A 16,255-nucleotide genomic window follows, 5' to 3' on the forward strand; every position below is an offset into this window, starting at 1 on the left:
AGAGAGAGAAAGTGAGAAAGCAAGCTGCCAGGTCCGGGACTCGAACTGCAGTCGCCCATGTGGGAATCCAGTGCCCTTACCCACCATGCCACCTGCCAGCCCCATGACTGTCTTTTTCTTGTGATTTGGGTTTGCATCCTTTAAAACTAATGATATTCAGTGTGTTCGCTTTTCATTCTATTTCTACAACCGATCCCCTAAGAACAGTAAGAGATTGCCATGACGTCTTCTCAAAATTGATCAAATGCTTTTTGAATTATTGGCAACATGGCTCGTCTTTATAGCACCAAGGCATGAGAACAAATTATCGTTTTTTAAAAGCCATTTACTGCCATCCCTTGGTGATTTTCCCTAGCCTGGCCTCAGCCTCAGGAGTATAAAATGAACTGAGCTGGAAAAAAAGGACTAACAGGGCCAGGCCGGGGGAGAGGGAGGGGGTGAGGTTGCTAGGTTACCACTTGAGCCAATCTGAGTGGTCCCAGAGGGGTATCAGCTACAGCACAGGTCCCTCTGCCCCACCAAGTTGAGGGCCCCCTCAAAGGAGGGGGTTAAAAGGTGGGGGAGGGGGCCCATTGCTCACTAGGCACAAGTAAAGAAATGAGGCAGAAGCACAAAGAAACAGACAGCCCTGTATTTCTAAAACCATTCAAGTCTCCTTCATTAATTGGCTTCCCCCAAAAAGAAAGATTTCTTTATTAAGAAATACCAGAGAGTGAAACAACCCCAACACGTACACATTTATAGGCTCACACAAAAGTGCAGAGATTTACATATTAAATTGCATTTAAGTTAGAAAATAGATTTAAAAACAGAATACTTTTTTCCCCAACAAGGTAAAGAGATTTGGTCAGTAGGAAAAGGGGCCTTGGGGGTAATGGCAGGGCGGTCAGGACAGGAAGCATGGAACTGAGCTGCTCGAGAATGAGAACCACCTCTCACCCAATCCTGCTCCTGGAGAAAAAGCCAAGGGGTGATGATGACCTTGGCTAAGGCTAGGAAGGCCTCAGAGCCAAGCAGACGTGAAGAACTGGCCCCATGGGGCCGAGTCCTCTGCCCCCAGAGGTCTGGATCAGTGCCAACACCTGGTCTGCGGAAGTAGGGTGCATAGGAAGCCTGAGGAATAGGGAGGAAGGGGAGAGGTGGAGAGAAGAGCAGCCACTGAAAAGATCTTTCCTGGGAAAGATCACTTTTTCCATCTCCCGTCTGATCAGAATTCAGCCTAGGAATGGCCCCAGCTGGTGTATGGTATGAATGGGACAGATCTTCAGACACAAGTCTTAAATATAGAAGACTTAGAAAAGAAAAGAATGAGGGAAGGGATTATGAAAAAGCCGAAACTTCAAAAACTCGTGTCACACTAGAGATGAGAGATTTCCATTTTGACCCTTCACATCAGAAAGAGAAAACATCTCTGAGTGACCTGAAGGTCTGCGAGACAGGGACTGAGGGCAGCTGAGGGAGGAGAGAAATCCATCCGAGCCCAGGAAAGGAGACGGTCTGAGACAGGATGGGCTGAGTGCTGACTAAAAAGGGGTTTTACATGAGTGGTGGGTTAACTGTAAAAACCTAAATAGCTTCCAAACTCACCAGGCTTGGCCTCGTTTTGAACGAGCTAAAATCTAACTGCGAAGGGGAAAAAAAAATGAGAGAGCCAGAAAAAGGATGGGAAAATAGAAGCAGCTAGGAGAGGAATCTGAGTGATTCTTTCTCCAGTCTCTTTCCAAAAAAAATCAAATCCCCTACAACAAAAATAGGAAGACAGAGAGAAAAATCTGGGAGCAGCCAAATTTCATTCATTCTAATTAAACTGGAAAGAGCTAGATAGGAATGGGTAAGGAGTCTTGATTACAGACCACCAGTAAAAAGAAATATATACTATCACTTGTAAAAGGTCACTAACAAAATATTTCCAAGGGGAGGCCCTGATGAGCTTACTTTAATAACCAAGGCTCATTTGCAATTAACGGTATCCATCTGCTTAAAAACAATATCCCAATAAAGAACTTGTTCTCTTAAGCAAATATAATCTCCCTATCCTCCCAATCCTGTTCACATTGTATACAGCGTTGAAAGTCCTTTCTTCATAATCCTGAATAAGATAAACTTCAGCCCAGAGTGGAGTATAGGTCAATGGAGAGTTTGGGGGCTACCTCTCCAACCCAAGGGCACCCTGGGAAATGGAAGTATGGGTAAAAACAAGCAACCCCTTCCAACCCCCACCCCCACCCTACACACAAACACATTCACATCCCCGTGGTGGTTCTTGAACTGGAAGGGGGAAGGAGGAGGCAGGCAGTTTGCATTAGACACAGTTTAATCGCCTTCAAATAGATTAAAAGTTCTGGTTTACACTCCCCACCCCCCATAAGTCATCCAGACAGGACCCTGGCTTAGAAAGAGAAAAACACAGGTGCTCTAGGAAATATAGCCACATATAATACATAAATCTTCTTCCCTGAAATAGAGCAGATCCTGAGCAGAGCCGACTGGGGGCCACAGCCCACCCCCAGGGTGAAGCGGCTCGAGGACTCTGCCGGGGGAAGTGCTGGAAGAGGGGGGCAGCCCCCAGTGTGGTTCCTATAGCCCGAGGTGGGCCAAGGCCTTGGAGTGGGTTCCCCAGGAGGGCAGCAGTACTGGGCTTTCCCTCACTCAGCCGAGGCTTAATGGAAGTACTAGTTAGCCTTTTTTATTCTTTTTTGTTTTTGAGGGGACATAGGGGGAGAGAAGAGGAGAGGAGAGCCTCTCTGTGCCTTGGTTTCCCCATTTGTGCATTCAGGGCCTCTGCAGGCCTCACACAGGGAGTCTGAGGGGGTAGTGTTTAAGTGAGCACTCGGACTTCCTCTGAGGAAAAGGAAACACCAGAGTGCAGACTTTTATTACTGCCATTCTGCTCCTCATGGGAGCAAGAGTCAAAAGGAGAAAAATGAAAAGGGGCTAATGAGGAAGGAGGAGAGATGAGACAGAGAGTGAGGGCTATGCCGTCGGCATCTCCGAAAGTCTTGTTGAGAACGGCACAGGTATTACAGAGTTCCTGGGGAGTCTACAAGAAATGTGAATTGTTATCTCTACTACAACTACTCACATATACCTAATGGGAAGAGTGCGGCTGGGTGTCAGATTGGACGGGGACGAAGGAGGGACCACACGAATAAATACAACAAGGGGAAGGTACCTGCCCTATTCCTAAAAGGATTAGCTGGCAATGCTGGCACTTCGTAGCCAGGAGCATCCTCCAACCCCACTCTCTGTCCTTGTCAATTCTGAGGGACCTCAGAACCCAGTTTGGATTCCCTGGCTAGAGGTCTCTGTGCCTGCCTCTGGATCTGGGGTATGCAGCGGCTTAAGAGCATTTGAGCTAGTCTCAAGAACCGTTAGGTTCTTGAGACCAATGACCCCAAGCAGGAGAGCTGGGATCTGGAAGGAAGAGACGGGAGTTTAAGGAGACCCTGTGGCTGAGGCCATGGAAAACCAGTGCCAGGGTCCCAGAGACCCATTTGTCCAGTTTTCAGAGGTGACTGACATCTTCTGCTACTGCCTTGAGTCCAGAAATTAAAAAAAAGCTTGCAGCAGGAAAATGCCAGAGTGCAACTGGGTGACTAAAGACCAAAGAAAAACGGTAAGAAGGACAGCTTACTTGCTCTCTGTCTCAGGTTTATCTTCTCCCCTGAAATCTCTCATAGCCCTAATTAAACACAAACAAAAGTCTCTTCCACAGAGAGGCTACTTCTCAGCTTCAGTCGCCTCCTGTGGCGGCTCTGGGGGCTCCGGAGGAGGCATCTCTTCGGGAGTACTGGTGTCCTCCGGCATCTCATTTGAGTTCAGATGTTCTGTTGGGGCCTGAGAAGGAGAAGATATCAAATTCAACACAAAGGTGTCTCTCAAGATCCAAGTGGAAATAGTCCGCAAACCCTAAACTCTTCCCCTGAACCCCCTGACCACGCTGATGCTGCAGACACGCAACCGCCAACACAAACTCAGACCCCAGCCCAGGCGACTGTCTTCTCAGCAGCATGCAAGCTGAAGTTTACGCACACTCTGTCCTGAACCATCTGTTGTGGACACGTATTCCATTATTACTCAGGATAATAATAATAGGGACCACAAATAGTTACACGGCCCCCCACTTCACTCCTCCATAACAACACTTTATAATATACTACTCTAACAAGGCCTATCCCAATGGTTCTCAATCCTGTTTCTGCCCCAACACATGACTCATTAGAGCAGCAATTCTAAAATAAAGAAGGTGGATATCAAAATTTTCAGATGATCATATGTGGTTTGAAAATGTCCTCTATGGCCAACTGCACAGTCCTGGGCCTGGTGGCTTGAAAAACATGTTGGGTACATGTGTGTACATGCCCAGCCTTCTAAAGGGAGTGAGAGGCAGAGGAGAGGGGACTGCGATGAGACTGTCCCTCATGGGTGTGCTCTCTTACTTTCTCTCCCCACCCCCAACAAGCACATGTGCACTCTGGCAAAAGGAAGGAAGGGAGGAAAGAAAGAGCCCTCTAAGTGATTCTAAAATACCACCCTTGTTCACATTCGACTGAGAATCACTCATCTAAATTGTTATGGTTTGAGACCAGACTCATCAGAAAAACAATATTCACAAGAATGACAATAATATAAGAACATATGTGTGCCATACTTTAAGAAGAAAATTCAAAATTTAGGAAAGGCAAAGTAGAGAACATTATCTACCTTAAAAATCCTACTTAAAAGTAGGATTTTATTTTAAAACAACGTTCAAATAAACTAAACATCTACTAGAACTAATGAACAAGCTCAGCAAGGTTTCAGGATGCAAGATCAATATACAAAAGTGAATTATATTTCTAAATACTTTTTTTTAAGGATTTTGCCCTAAGGTGCATGTGAATTTGCCAGAGAGAGACAGAGAGAGACCGTGAGAGGGAAAGTGAGAAAACATCCCCCCGGGACAATGGCCATGCCACAATCTCTTCTCCACTCTCCTCCTGGGATTTTTGGGCATGCATGCACATGAGCCCAGTATGATTTTTCAAACTGCCAGGTTCAGGACTTGAACAATGATCAGCCATGTGGGAGTCCAGCACCTTAGTCATTATGTCACCTGATGGCCCCTCTATATACTTCTAAATAATCCAAAAGTAAAATGAGGCAAGCAATTTCATCAGAAAAAGAAACATACTTATGAATAAATTTAACAAAAGAAGTGTAAAATGAATATTCTGAAAACCATAAAACAGTGTTGGAAGAAATTAAAGACCTAAATAAATGAAAAGACAGCAAGGGACCAGCAGTTGGAGTAATGGCTATGTCGCTGGACTTCCATGCAGTTGACTGTGGTTCGAGTCCCGGACCTGGTGGCTTAAACTCATGCCGGGCATGTGTGTGTGCGTGCCCAAGATCCCAAGAGGAGAATGGAAGAGAAGGGATTGCAACGTGGCTATTCCCCCTGGGGACGGCTAAGCAATTTCTTGCTTTCTGTCTGTCTCTATCTTTCTGGCAAGCACATGCGCCCTATAGAAAAAAAACTCAAAAACAAAACAAAAAGACAGCCCATGATAATGGCTCAGAAGACTTAATTTTGTTATGCCAATATTCCTCAAATTGATCTATAGATTCGATGCAACCTCCATCAAAGTACCAGCTGGCTTCTTTGCAAATATGACCAGCTGGTCCAATGATGGATATGTAAATTCAAACATCCAGAATAGTCAAAACAACTGTGGGAAAAAAAGAGTCAGAGGACTCACATTTCCTAATTTCAAAACTTACTACAATGCTAAAATAACCAAGATTGGATGGTACTGGCATAAGAACAGACATATTAATCAATAGAATAAAACTGAGAGTCCAGAAACAAACTCACACGTTTTTGGCAAGAGTGCCAAGACAATTCCATGAAAAAGAATAGTCTTTTCAACAAATGGTACAGAGACAACTGGATAGCCACATACAAAGACATAATGTGAGCCCCTTACCTCACACCATATGTAAAACATTTTTTCAAGGTTAATTTTATTTTTTTCTCAAGAGAGAGAGAGAGAAAGAGAAAGAGGTGAGGGGAGCCCAGACGGGATTTTGCCATGCTATATTCCCTTTCTCCCAGCCTCTCAGACAGACAGGATTACAAGCAAGCCCTTGGGTGCACCTGTGGTGTTCAGGTTAACCCAGGACCTAAACTCCCATATGGCTTCAGTATTGCACAGTGGCAACCTATCACCTACAAAAGGTTTCTTTCTTTCTTTTTTTTTTTCAAAAATTTTGCCAGAGGGCATATGCCTTCAGCAGAGAGAGACAGAAGGAGAGGAAGAGGGAGAAGGCATTCCTTCATGGGAAATGGTCATGCTACACTCCCCCACATACATCTCATATCTCCATCTTTGGGGATTTGGGGCACACAAGCACAAGCGCCCAGTGTGTTCTTCAAGCTGTTGAATCTGGAACTTCAATCATGCAGTCAGGCATCTGGGATTCAGCTGCCTTAAACACTAGTCATGGAGCTGATGGAGCTGGGCAAAAAGTTGGTTTTTTTAATGCTTATTTATTTCTTCTGGGAGAAACAGAAAGAGAACCCCCAACAGGTTCCTGATGTATGATCAACCCCCAGCTTCAGACAGCCCCAGATCATGGGCACACACATGTCCAGTGTACTTGGAGAGGTCTCTGGACACAAATTCAGAACCTTTTCACATAAATCAGCCTGAAAGAATGTCGCATTTTAGGGCTGTGCTCCCATCCAGCCCCCATATGTAAAAATTAATTCAAAATGGTTCAGAGACCTAAATGTAAGAACTAAAACTATAAAACTTTTTTTTTTTGAGAGGTTTTCGCTATAGGGCATGTGTGCTCGCCAGACAGACAGAGAGAGACATAGAGACAGAAAGCGAGAAATCACCCCCCAGGGGGGATGGTCACACCGCAATCCCTCCTCCTCCATTCTCCTCTCGGGATCTTGGGCATGCACGCACACGCGCCCGGTGTGAGTTTTAAGCCACCGGGTCCGGGACGCAAACCGCAGTCAACTATGTGGGAGTCCAGCGACATAGCCATTATGCTAACTGCTGGTTCCCAAACTATAAAACTCTTATGAGAAAACAGAAGGATAAATTTTCATGACCTGGAATAAGTTTTATAAATATGATACCAAAAGCACAAGCAACAAAAGGAAAAATGGATAAATTAAACTTCATAAAAAGACACCATCAAAAAAGTAAAAAGACAACCTGGGACTAGCAGATGGTGTAGTGGTTATGTCACTGGTCTCCCATGTAGTTGACTGCAGTTCAAGTACTAGACCCAGCAGCTTAAAACTCATGCCAAGCATGTGTACATGCATGCCCAAGATCTTTAGAGGAGAATGGAGGAGAAGGGACTGCAGCATGGCCATCCTCCCGGGGGGTAGGGTTCTTGCTTTCTGTCTCTCTGTCTCTCTCTGTCTCTCTATGCACCTTATAGCAAAATCTCTCTGTAGAAAAAAAGTATAAAGACAATCCACATAAGGGCCAGCAGGTGGCATGGTAGTTAAAGTACTAGGTCCCACATGGCCAACTCTGCAGTTTGAGTCTTGGACCTGGCAACTTGAAAAACACACTGGTGCATGTGCATGTGTGCCCAAAATCCCAAAAGGAGAATGGAGGAGAAGGGAATGTGGCCATTCTCCCTGGAGCGTGATTTTTCACTTTCCCAGTATCTATGTCTCTCCAACAAGTGCATGCACCCTATGGACAAAAATCTAAAAAAAAAAAAAAAAAAAAAAAAATAATATACAGTGGGAGAAAAAGATTTACAAATCATGTATCTGATAAGGGACTCATATATACATTAAAGAACTCTTCAAATTCAGCAATAAAAAGAAGAAATAACCCAATTTAAAAATGGACAAAGGGGAACTAGGCAGTGGTACGGCAGTAAAACATGATACTCTACAAGAAAATTCCACGAGAAGGTTCCCAGTCTAGGGAACCTTAAATATGTGTTTGCCCAAGATCCAGGGCTGACTGAAGGCTGGGAGTACACACAGCAACAAAACCTTGTTGGGCATTCTCTCTCTCTCTTCTCTCTCTCTCAGAAGAGAGAAAGAAACTAAAACATAAAAACAGACAAGGAATCTGAATAGACACTTCCCCAAAGAAGATATACAAAATGGCCAACAAGCACTCGAAAATATGTTCATCATCATTAATCATCAATGGAAATTTAAATCAAAACCACTCTGAGAGGCCAGATGGTAGAGCAGAGGTAAAATGTGATGCTCTGTGAGGCTGACTCACATGGGAAGGTTCTAGGTTCATGTCCAGAGACCTCCCTGAGTATGCCGAGCATGCACTTGCCCATAATCTAGGGCTAGCTAAAGGTTAGGGGTGGAATGCAGCATCGGGATCCCATTGGGGGTGCTATTTCTCAAATAAAGAAAGGAAGAAAATTTAAAAAAATAAAAGAAAACCACTGTTATATACAACTTTATACCTATTAAGATGGCTAGAATCAAAATGCCAGATAGTAAGTGTTGCCAAGGATAAAGAGGAACTGGAATCCTCATATACTGCTAATAAGGATATAAACTGGGGTAGCCACCAGTTATTCAAAAGGCTAAACACAGTTACCATTAGACTAGTCATTTTATTTCCGGGTACACAGCCAAGATAAATGAAAAGATACGTCCATGCAAAAATTTATACATGAATGTTTGACTCACATGGGAAGGTTCTAGGTTCATGTCCAGAGACCTCCCTGAGTATGCCGAGCATGCACTTGCCCATAATCTAGGGCTAGCTAAAGGTTAGGGGTGGAAGCCAGCATCGGGATCCCATTGGGGGTGCTATTTCTCAAATAAAGAAAGGAAGAAAATTTAAAAAAATAAAAGAAAACCACTGTTATATACAACTTTATACCTATTAAGATGGCTAGAATCAAAATGCCAGATAGTAAGTGTTGCCAAGGATAAAGAGGAACTGGAATCCTCATATACTGCTAATAAGGATATAAACTGGGGTAGCCACCAGTTATTCAAAAGGCTAAACACAGTTACCATTAGACTAGTCATTTTATTTCCGGGTACACAGCCAAGATAAATGAAAAGATACGTCCATGCAAAAATTTATACATGAATGTTTATAGCAGTATTATTCAGAATACCCAACAGATAGAAACAATCCAAACATCTGAATAGTATTCCATGGAGTATATGTGCCACAATTTTCCAATCCATTCATCTGTTTGTGAATATTTGGGTTGGTTCCATGTCTTAGCAATCGTGAATAAGGCTGCAGTGAATTATAGTTGTGCAAGCGCTTTTCTAACTGAGTGCTCTCCTGTCCTTTGGGTAGATACTCCGGAGTGGAATTGCTGGATCATATATGGTAGTTTTATTTGGAGGTCTTTGAGGAACCTCCGTATCATTCTCCACAGTGGCTGGACCAATTTACATTCCCACCAACAGTGTAGGAGTGTTCCCCTTTCACCACATCCCCTCCAGCACTTGTCATTATTTGTTTTTTTTAATCTTCGTCATTCTGACTGGGGTTAGGTGGTATCTCATTGTGGTTTTGATCTGCATTTCCCTTACAATGAGAAATGTTGAGCATTTTTTCATATGCTTTTTGGCTGTTCATATGTCTTCCTTAGAGAGTTGTTTATTCAGCTCATTTTCCCATCTTTTAATTGGATTAATCATTTTCTTCCAGGTAAACTGCTTGAGTTCCCCGTGTATTCTGGTTATCAGTCCCTTATCTAAGGCACAGTTAAAAATTCTCTCCCATTCTGAGGGTGGTCGATTTACATTACAGTGTCCTTTGCTGTGCAAAAACCCCTTAATCTGATGTAATCCCACCTATCTATTTGGGGAATTATTGCCTGTGCTTTAGGGGTCTTGCTTAAGAAATCTTTGCCTACCCCAATGTCTCCCAGAGTTTCCCCACTGTTTTCCATCAGTAGTTTTATAGTTTGTGGTCTTAGGTTTAGATCTTTGATCCATTTTGAGTTGATTTTTGGTAACGGTGACAGATAAGGGTTCAGATTCATCTTTCTGCAGGTGGATACCCAGTTTTTCCAACACCATTTGCTAAAGAGGTTTCCCTTTTCCCAGTGGTTTGACTGGTACCCTTTGTCAAAGATGAGTTGACTGTATGTTTTGGGGTTTATTTCTGGAGTCTCTACTCTGTTCCATTGGTCCTCATGTCTATTTCTGTGCCAATACCATGCTGTTTTGACTATCACAGCTTTGTAATATCAATGGATAAATGATAAAATGTGTTACATACATACAATGGGATATTTGACCATATAAAGTAATTAAGTACTACTATATGCTACGACATGGAAGAACCTTGAAAATATGCTAAGTGAAAGAAGTCAGTCACAAAAGACCACATATTTTATGATTACTTTTATATGAAATGTATAGAAAAGGCAAATCTACACAGACACAATCTAGATTAGTGATTGCCTAGGGATGGGATGGGGCTATGAGAGCTGGGGGGAAAAGGGGAATGACTGCTAATGAGTACAGGGTTTCTTGAAGGGCATAAAGGAAATGTTTTAAAAATGACTGCTGTACTGACTGCACAACTCTGTGATTATACTACAAACTGGTGAATCGCACCTTTTAAATACGTATTGTACTGAATGTGAATCATATCTCAATAAAGCTCTTAAGAGAAAAAAAAGAAAGTTCAAATGACAACTTTTTAGGAACATAATTTATGAAGTACATCTTGAGCTGGACCGTTGTCAGAATTCCCACAACATCTGCATATTTCAGAGAGGAACTCCCCTTCTACCAAGGGTTACCTGGCTCATTCCAACCCTTAGCGTTATCTTGGCTCCTTCAGCATTTTATGCTTCCCTCATCAAGAAACTTGCACAGGGGACCAGCAGTTAGTGTAATGGCTATGTCGCTGGACTCCCATGGAGTCGACCGTGGTCTGAGTTCTGGACCCAGTGGCTTAAAACTCACGCCGGGCACATGTGCATGTGTGCCCAAGATCCCGAGAGGAGAATGGAGGAGGAGGGATTGCGGCGTGACCATCCCCCCTGGGGGGTGATTTCTCGCTTTCTGTCTCTCTGTCTCTTTCTGTCTTTCTGGCGGGCGCGCACACACCCTATAGAAAAAACCCCTCCAAAAAAAAAAAAAAAAAAGAAAGAAAGAAACTTGCACAGTGTCGAGCACTGCCCTATATTCTTGTCTCTCATTCCCACTAGATATTAAGCTCCTTGAGAGCAGGGACACCATTTGCCTTGCTGTTGGTATACCCCCAGCACCTAGCACCGTGTCTGGTACACAGTAGCTGCTCAAAGAGTGTCAAAGAAAGGAATGAATCTTAACCTACTGCAAGGGCACAAAGATCTGAAGGCAATGTCAGGGCAGAAGCAGACATGGAGAAGCTGGCATGATTAGGATACAAAATTGTCTTACTGTATTTTTAAGTTGTAAAATTAGCCTGCACCCTATCACCAACCCAGTCGTAAGTCAGTAACACTTACAGGACTCTGTGGCAAGAGGCTGCTACTGGTCTCTTGAGTACTGGGAGGTCGACTTCCACTTTCCTCTAGCGGCAAAATGCCTCTTCGATCCAGTACACTGAAGGACATGGGAGGGGTTAATAAAGACATGGCATTCACCCATCCACCCATTTAGCCCGCTGAACCTTGCTGTGTATATTGAAAAATACAAACCTGTCCTTTGGCAACCTAGCCTGATCCTAGCACACATCTCCTATTTTCCACTCACTTTTTCTTCTAAAAACCAGGGAATTCCACAATAACCAGAGAACAAACAAGTATTGTACAATAGGAATGAAAGATCATTTCATCAAAACAACTAGCCCAAGGTCTGTGGTCCATGTAGATATAGCACGAAGGGACAATCCCTGGGAAGACCTATTTGACATCAAGAGGCTGTATTCTAAAAAATGTAGCAGATGAGCTAACGTGAGTTGCTCACACTAAGATCTCAGGACTTTTTAGTCCCCTGAGTACCTGGGGGGCAAGGGGCCACACAGCACTTCACAGCAGTTCTTCACAATGTTGCCATGGCTATAGGGATTCTGGACACGATTCTTCCCTGTCCATGATCCTTTAATCTGCAAGATAAAAACCAAGGCTTCTGTTAAAAGTATCTTGAAGTGGGACCAGCAGATGGCGTAATGGTTATGCTGTTGGACTCCCACATTAGTTGACGGCAGTTCAAGTTCTGGACCCGGAGGCTTAAAACTCATGCTGGGCACGTGTGTGTGCATGCCTAAAGTCCCAAGAGGAGAACAGAGAAGGGACTGGGGTGTGACCATCCCCCTTGGAGGGTGATTTCTCGCTTTCTGTCTCTCTATCTCTCTGGAGAGTGCACACGCCCTATAGCAAATGTGTCTCTTAAAAAAAAACTTGAAGAAATACATGGGATGATGGAAAAGTTCTGAAGATGGAGGATGGTAATGGCTACACACAATGGGAATGTACTGAATGCCACAGAACTGTACAATTACAAACAGATAAGGTGGCACATTTTATATTGTGTATTTCATTATGATAAAAAAATACCTATATAGTCATGAAAAATGTTCACGGTAGTGTGAAAAAAGCAGTTGACTGAACAATATGCACTATTTTTACTTTAAAACACATAATACATACACATAAACAAACATGGGAACAAGTCTAGACAAGTCTAGAAGACTGTAAATCACACTGATAACAAAGGTGACGTCTAGGAGATAAAGTTGAAAGGATTTATTTTCTCTTTTTTTATTTCTCTGTATTTTCTGATTTTTCTACAATGAATGTAGATTAACTGGTAATCCATTTACCAAATTTTATACTGCTACTTCAAAGCAGGATTTACTTTCAGAATCCCAATAAGCAATTTTTAAACTACTTTTTTTTTCCTTTATGAAAGAGGGGTTGATGGGACCAGTAGATGGTGTATAGTGGTTAAGGCGCTGGGCTCCCACATGGTCAATCACAGTTTGAGTCTGGACTCAGCAGCTTGAAAAATCACACCAAGCGTGCATGCGTATGTGCTCAAGATCCTAAGAGGAAAACAGAGGAGAAGGGACTGTGACATGGCCATTCTCTCCTGGAGGGTGATTTCTCATTTTCCATCTCTCTGTTTCTCTCTCTCGAGCAACACATGTACCCTATGGCACAAAAAAATAAAACCAACCAAACAAAAAACAAGAAAGAAAGAAAGAAAGAAAGAAAGAAAGAAAGAAAGAAAGAAAGAAAGAAAGAAAGGAAGGAAGGAAGGAGGGAGGGAGGGAGGGAGGGAGGGGCTGGTGGAAGAGAGACAGAAATAGGTATTTTTTTTTTGACAGAGTCTTGCTGTATTGCAATCCTCCTGCCTCAAACTCCCAATTAGCCAGGAATACAGGTGCATGTAACACACCTAGCATGTTCATGTTGGCCTAGAAACCAAGCCCATGCCTCCCATGCAGTTTCCAGCCTCCCAAGTGGTGGTGCTACACTTGGGTGTAGCCTAGTGTGTCACCACAGCTAGGCCCTTAAATTGCTTGGAAAGAAATACTTAACAGATACAAGAATGTAAAGCTCTCTGTTGAAAATGATGAATATGATGGGACCAGCCGATGGCATAATGCTTAAGTCTGCTGTAGTCCCACATAGTCAACTGCGGTGTCAGTGCCAGGCCCGGCCACTTAAAACTCACACCAGGAGTGTGTGTGTGCGTGCCCAAGATCCCGCGAGAAGAATGAAGGAGAAAGGACTGCGGCTTGGCCATCCCCTCTGGGGGGTGATTTCTCACTTTCTGTTTCTCTGTCTCTCTCTGTCTCTCCAGCAAGCGTGTGTGTCCTATAGCAAAAATCTTTCTAAAAAACAGCGATGTATATGATACTACTCTTGCTCTTACTGTCATGTACTTCAAGGATACTTGGAAACACCATATTGTGCATTATAGAGATGTATAATGATTGCAGGTAAATAAGAACTCATAAAATAAAAAAAGGAAGGATTTATTCAGTGAATTGTCTCTCCATTCCAAATCCAGAAGTACCACCTAGCCTTGAAGGACTTATACCTAGTTAAAGACCTTGTACCCACCCAAGTTTTCGACCTCTTTTTCCTAACACTCTGCAGGCATTCAGCTCCAGACAGAGTCTGCTTCCTCTTTCACGCATCTGATCTCATAGTCTCCCAGGCCAGGCTTCTGCTTGCCTCAATCTCGTAGGCCCCGGAGACTCAGTCGTCTAGCAGATAGCAAGAGAATGACTTTTGGGAGAAAAGGAATATGTGATGAGAAGAGAAAGTTGACTCACATCTTCATTGGTTGTCTGGTTGAGAGCCACGAGGAAGGTGTGAAATCCAGTCAGTCCCACGACGGACCAGAGTGTGAAGAAGCAAATGAGGACTTCTAGGACAGTGAGGTGAGGTTAAGGAATGCTGAAGAAGCCACAACAGGGGAGACTCGATGCCTCAGCCCATATCACGGCACCAGTCACAATATCTTTACCTCCTGGAACATATATCACAAAAAGCCCTATCTATATCTAACAGCAGATGAATTCTAAACACACTGCAGATACCCTTATGAGAGGTAAAAGATCTGTTTACTCATTATAGGTAGATCTCTAGCCCTTCTAGTGTCTTTAAGTGTTTGCGTATTTACTCATCACTGACTTTTTGAAGGGGGTGTTTAGGAGAAGGCCAAAGCTAAACAATGTTGGCCATCAATGTCACTGAAGTCCCATCAAAAAAATACACATTATACTGGGACCAGCAGTTGGCATAATGGCTATGTAGCTGGACTCCCATGGTTCGAGTCCCAGACCTAGTGGCTTAAACTCACGTCAGGCACATGTGCATGCATGCCCAAGATCCTGAGAGGAAGGACCAGCAGTTAGCGTAATGGCTATGTCACTGAACTCCCATGTAGTCGACCACAGTTCAAGACCCAGACCTGGTGGCTTAAAACGCGCGCCGGGCGTGTGTGCGTGCGTGCCCAAGATCCCGAGAGGAGAATGGAGGAGAAGGGATTGTGGCGTGGCCATCCCCCCGGGGGATGATTTCCCGCTTTCTGTCTCTATGTCTCTCTCTGCCTGTCTGGCAAGCGCACACACCCTATAGCGAAAAAAAAATGAAAAAAAAAACCTCTCCAAAAAAAAAAGAAAGCCCTCCCCTTGAGCCCTAGTCATCTGCCATTCTGGTTGACACCACTAAGATTGTGCTTTTAAAATTTTATACTTTGGTACTCTCTGATGGGTGAAAAACTAGCTGGGGGAAGAACTATAGGGAGAAAGCGTGCTGGGAAATAGTTTAAAAAGACTTCATGGGCACATACTGCCAGGGGAGGATATGTTCCAGGAGTTTCTTTCAACGTCTCCAGGAAGCCAATTTTCAGGGATTCTGTGAAATTGGGAGGAGGAGCAGAGAGAAAAATTAGTGACTTCAGTCAAAACTATACACTATCCTAGTGCCTACTCACTTCCTTCTCTACCTAGCCTGTGTTACACACTGGCAAGAGAGAAGCTCCGACTCGGGTAAGGGTGAAGAGTCTCAGCTCAGGGCTGCCAGTCTCGTGATGGAAGAGCCACATTTCCAATGCAGGACCAGGCACTGAACTAGAGAATCAGGCAGAAGCCAAGCATTGGGCTCCCTTCTCTTTCCCCCAGGCCCTAACTTTGGACATTGTAAGGGGATATTAACAGGTGAAAGAAATCAGAAATAGCCAAGAAAATCCTCTTTATTCATCGATCTTTGTCCCTCCCTTGTTCAAAATCCAGCTCGGAACTCTTCTCTTTCCAGTAAGCTATCTTGATTAAGGCCACTTCCTTAACCTCATATCTGTCCTTAGATTACCCTGTGTGTGGGTGTGTATTTCTAGCTCCCAAAGTGGACCATGAGATACTAAAAGGTATTTCTCTGGTGAAACCCCTTTTACCATCTAGCACAAGGCAGAAGAAGAGAGGAGGATGCACAGAGCCAAAGTACACCCCCAATCTTTCGGGTCACCTGCACTCTAGATCTGGACCAGTAATTATGGTCCCAATCTCAAGCAGAGGCCCAGCAAAAAGGCCAACTCACTCAGGAAATACTGATGTGACCTCAGGTCTGCAGCCCTGCTCAAGAGCAGATGGTAGCACTCATTTCTAAACCAGTCCTAAGGTACCTCCACAATGGTAAAAGTCCCACCAGAAAACCCAACTGATCCCCAAAGCTGTCCTCAAGTCTTCCTCTCTCCCATGCCAACAACAGACACTGCCCTGCATACTCACTGAGGGCCACATAGACGATGTTGAAGGCGAAGACATAGATTGTGAGG

General features: G+C 43.8%; 1 protein-coding gene across 1 annotated transcript in view; it reads right to left on the minus strand.

Annotated features, from left to right (window-relative positions):
- Nucleotides 1–2,558: 2,558 nt before the first annotated feature.
- The window catches only part of ZDHHC9 (zDHHC palmitoyltransferase 9), a gene marked incomplete in the record, with an annotated part of 52,535 nt that continues 38,838 nt past the window's right edge, over nucleotides 2,559–16,255 (minus strand). The window contains 6 exon segments of the mRNA XM_027767232.1: nucleotides 2,559–3,837; nucleotides 11,473–11,569; nucleotides 11,968–12,071; nucleotides 14,253–14,355; nucleotides 15,291–15,339; nucleotides 16,209–16,255. Coding sequence (XP_027623033.1) covers nucleotides 3,721–3,837; nucleotides 11,473–11,569; nucleotides 11,968–12,071; nucleotides 14,253–14,355; nucleotides 15,291–15,339; nucleotides 16,209–16,255 — 517 coding nt within the window.

The sequence above is a fragment of the Tupaia chinensis genome, unplaced genomic scaffold, assembly GCF_000334495.1.
Source record: "Tupaia chinensis unplaced genomic scaffold, TupChi_1.0 Scaffold144058_1, whole genome shotgun sequence".
NCBI lineage: Eukaryota > Metazoa > Chordata > Mammalia > Scandentia > Tupaiidae > Tupaia > Tupaia belangeri.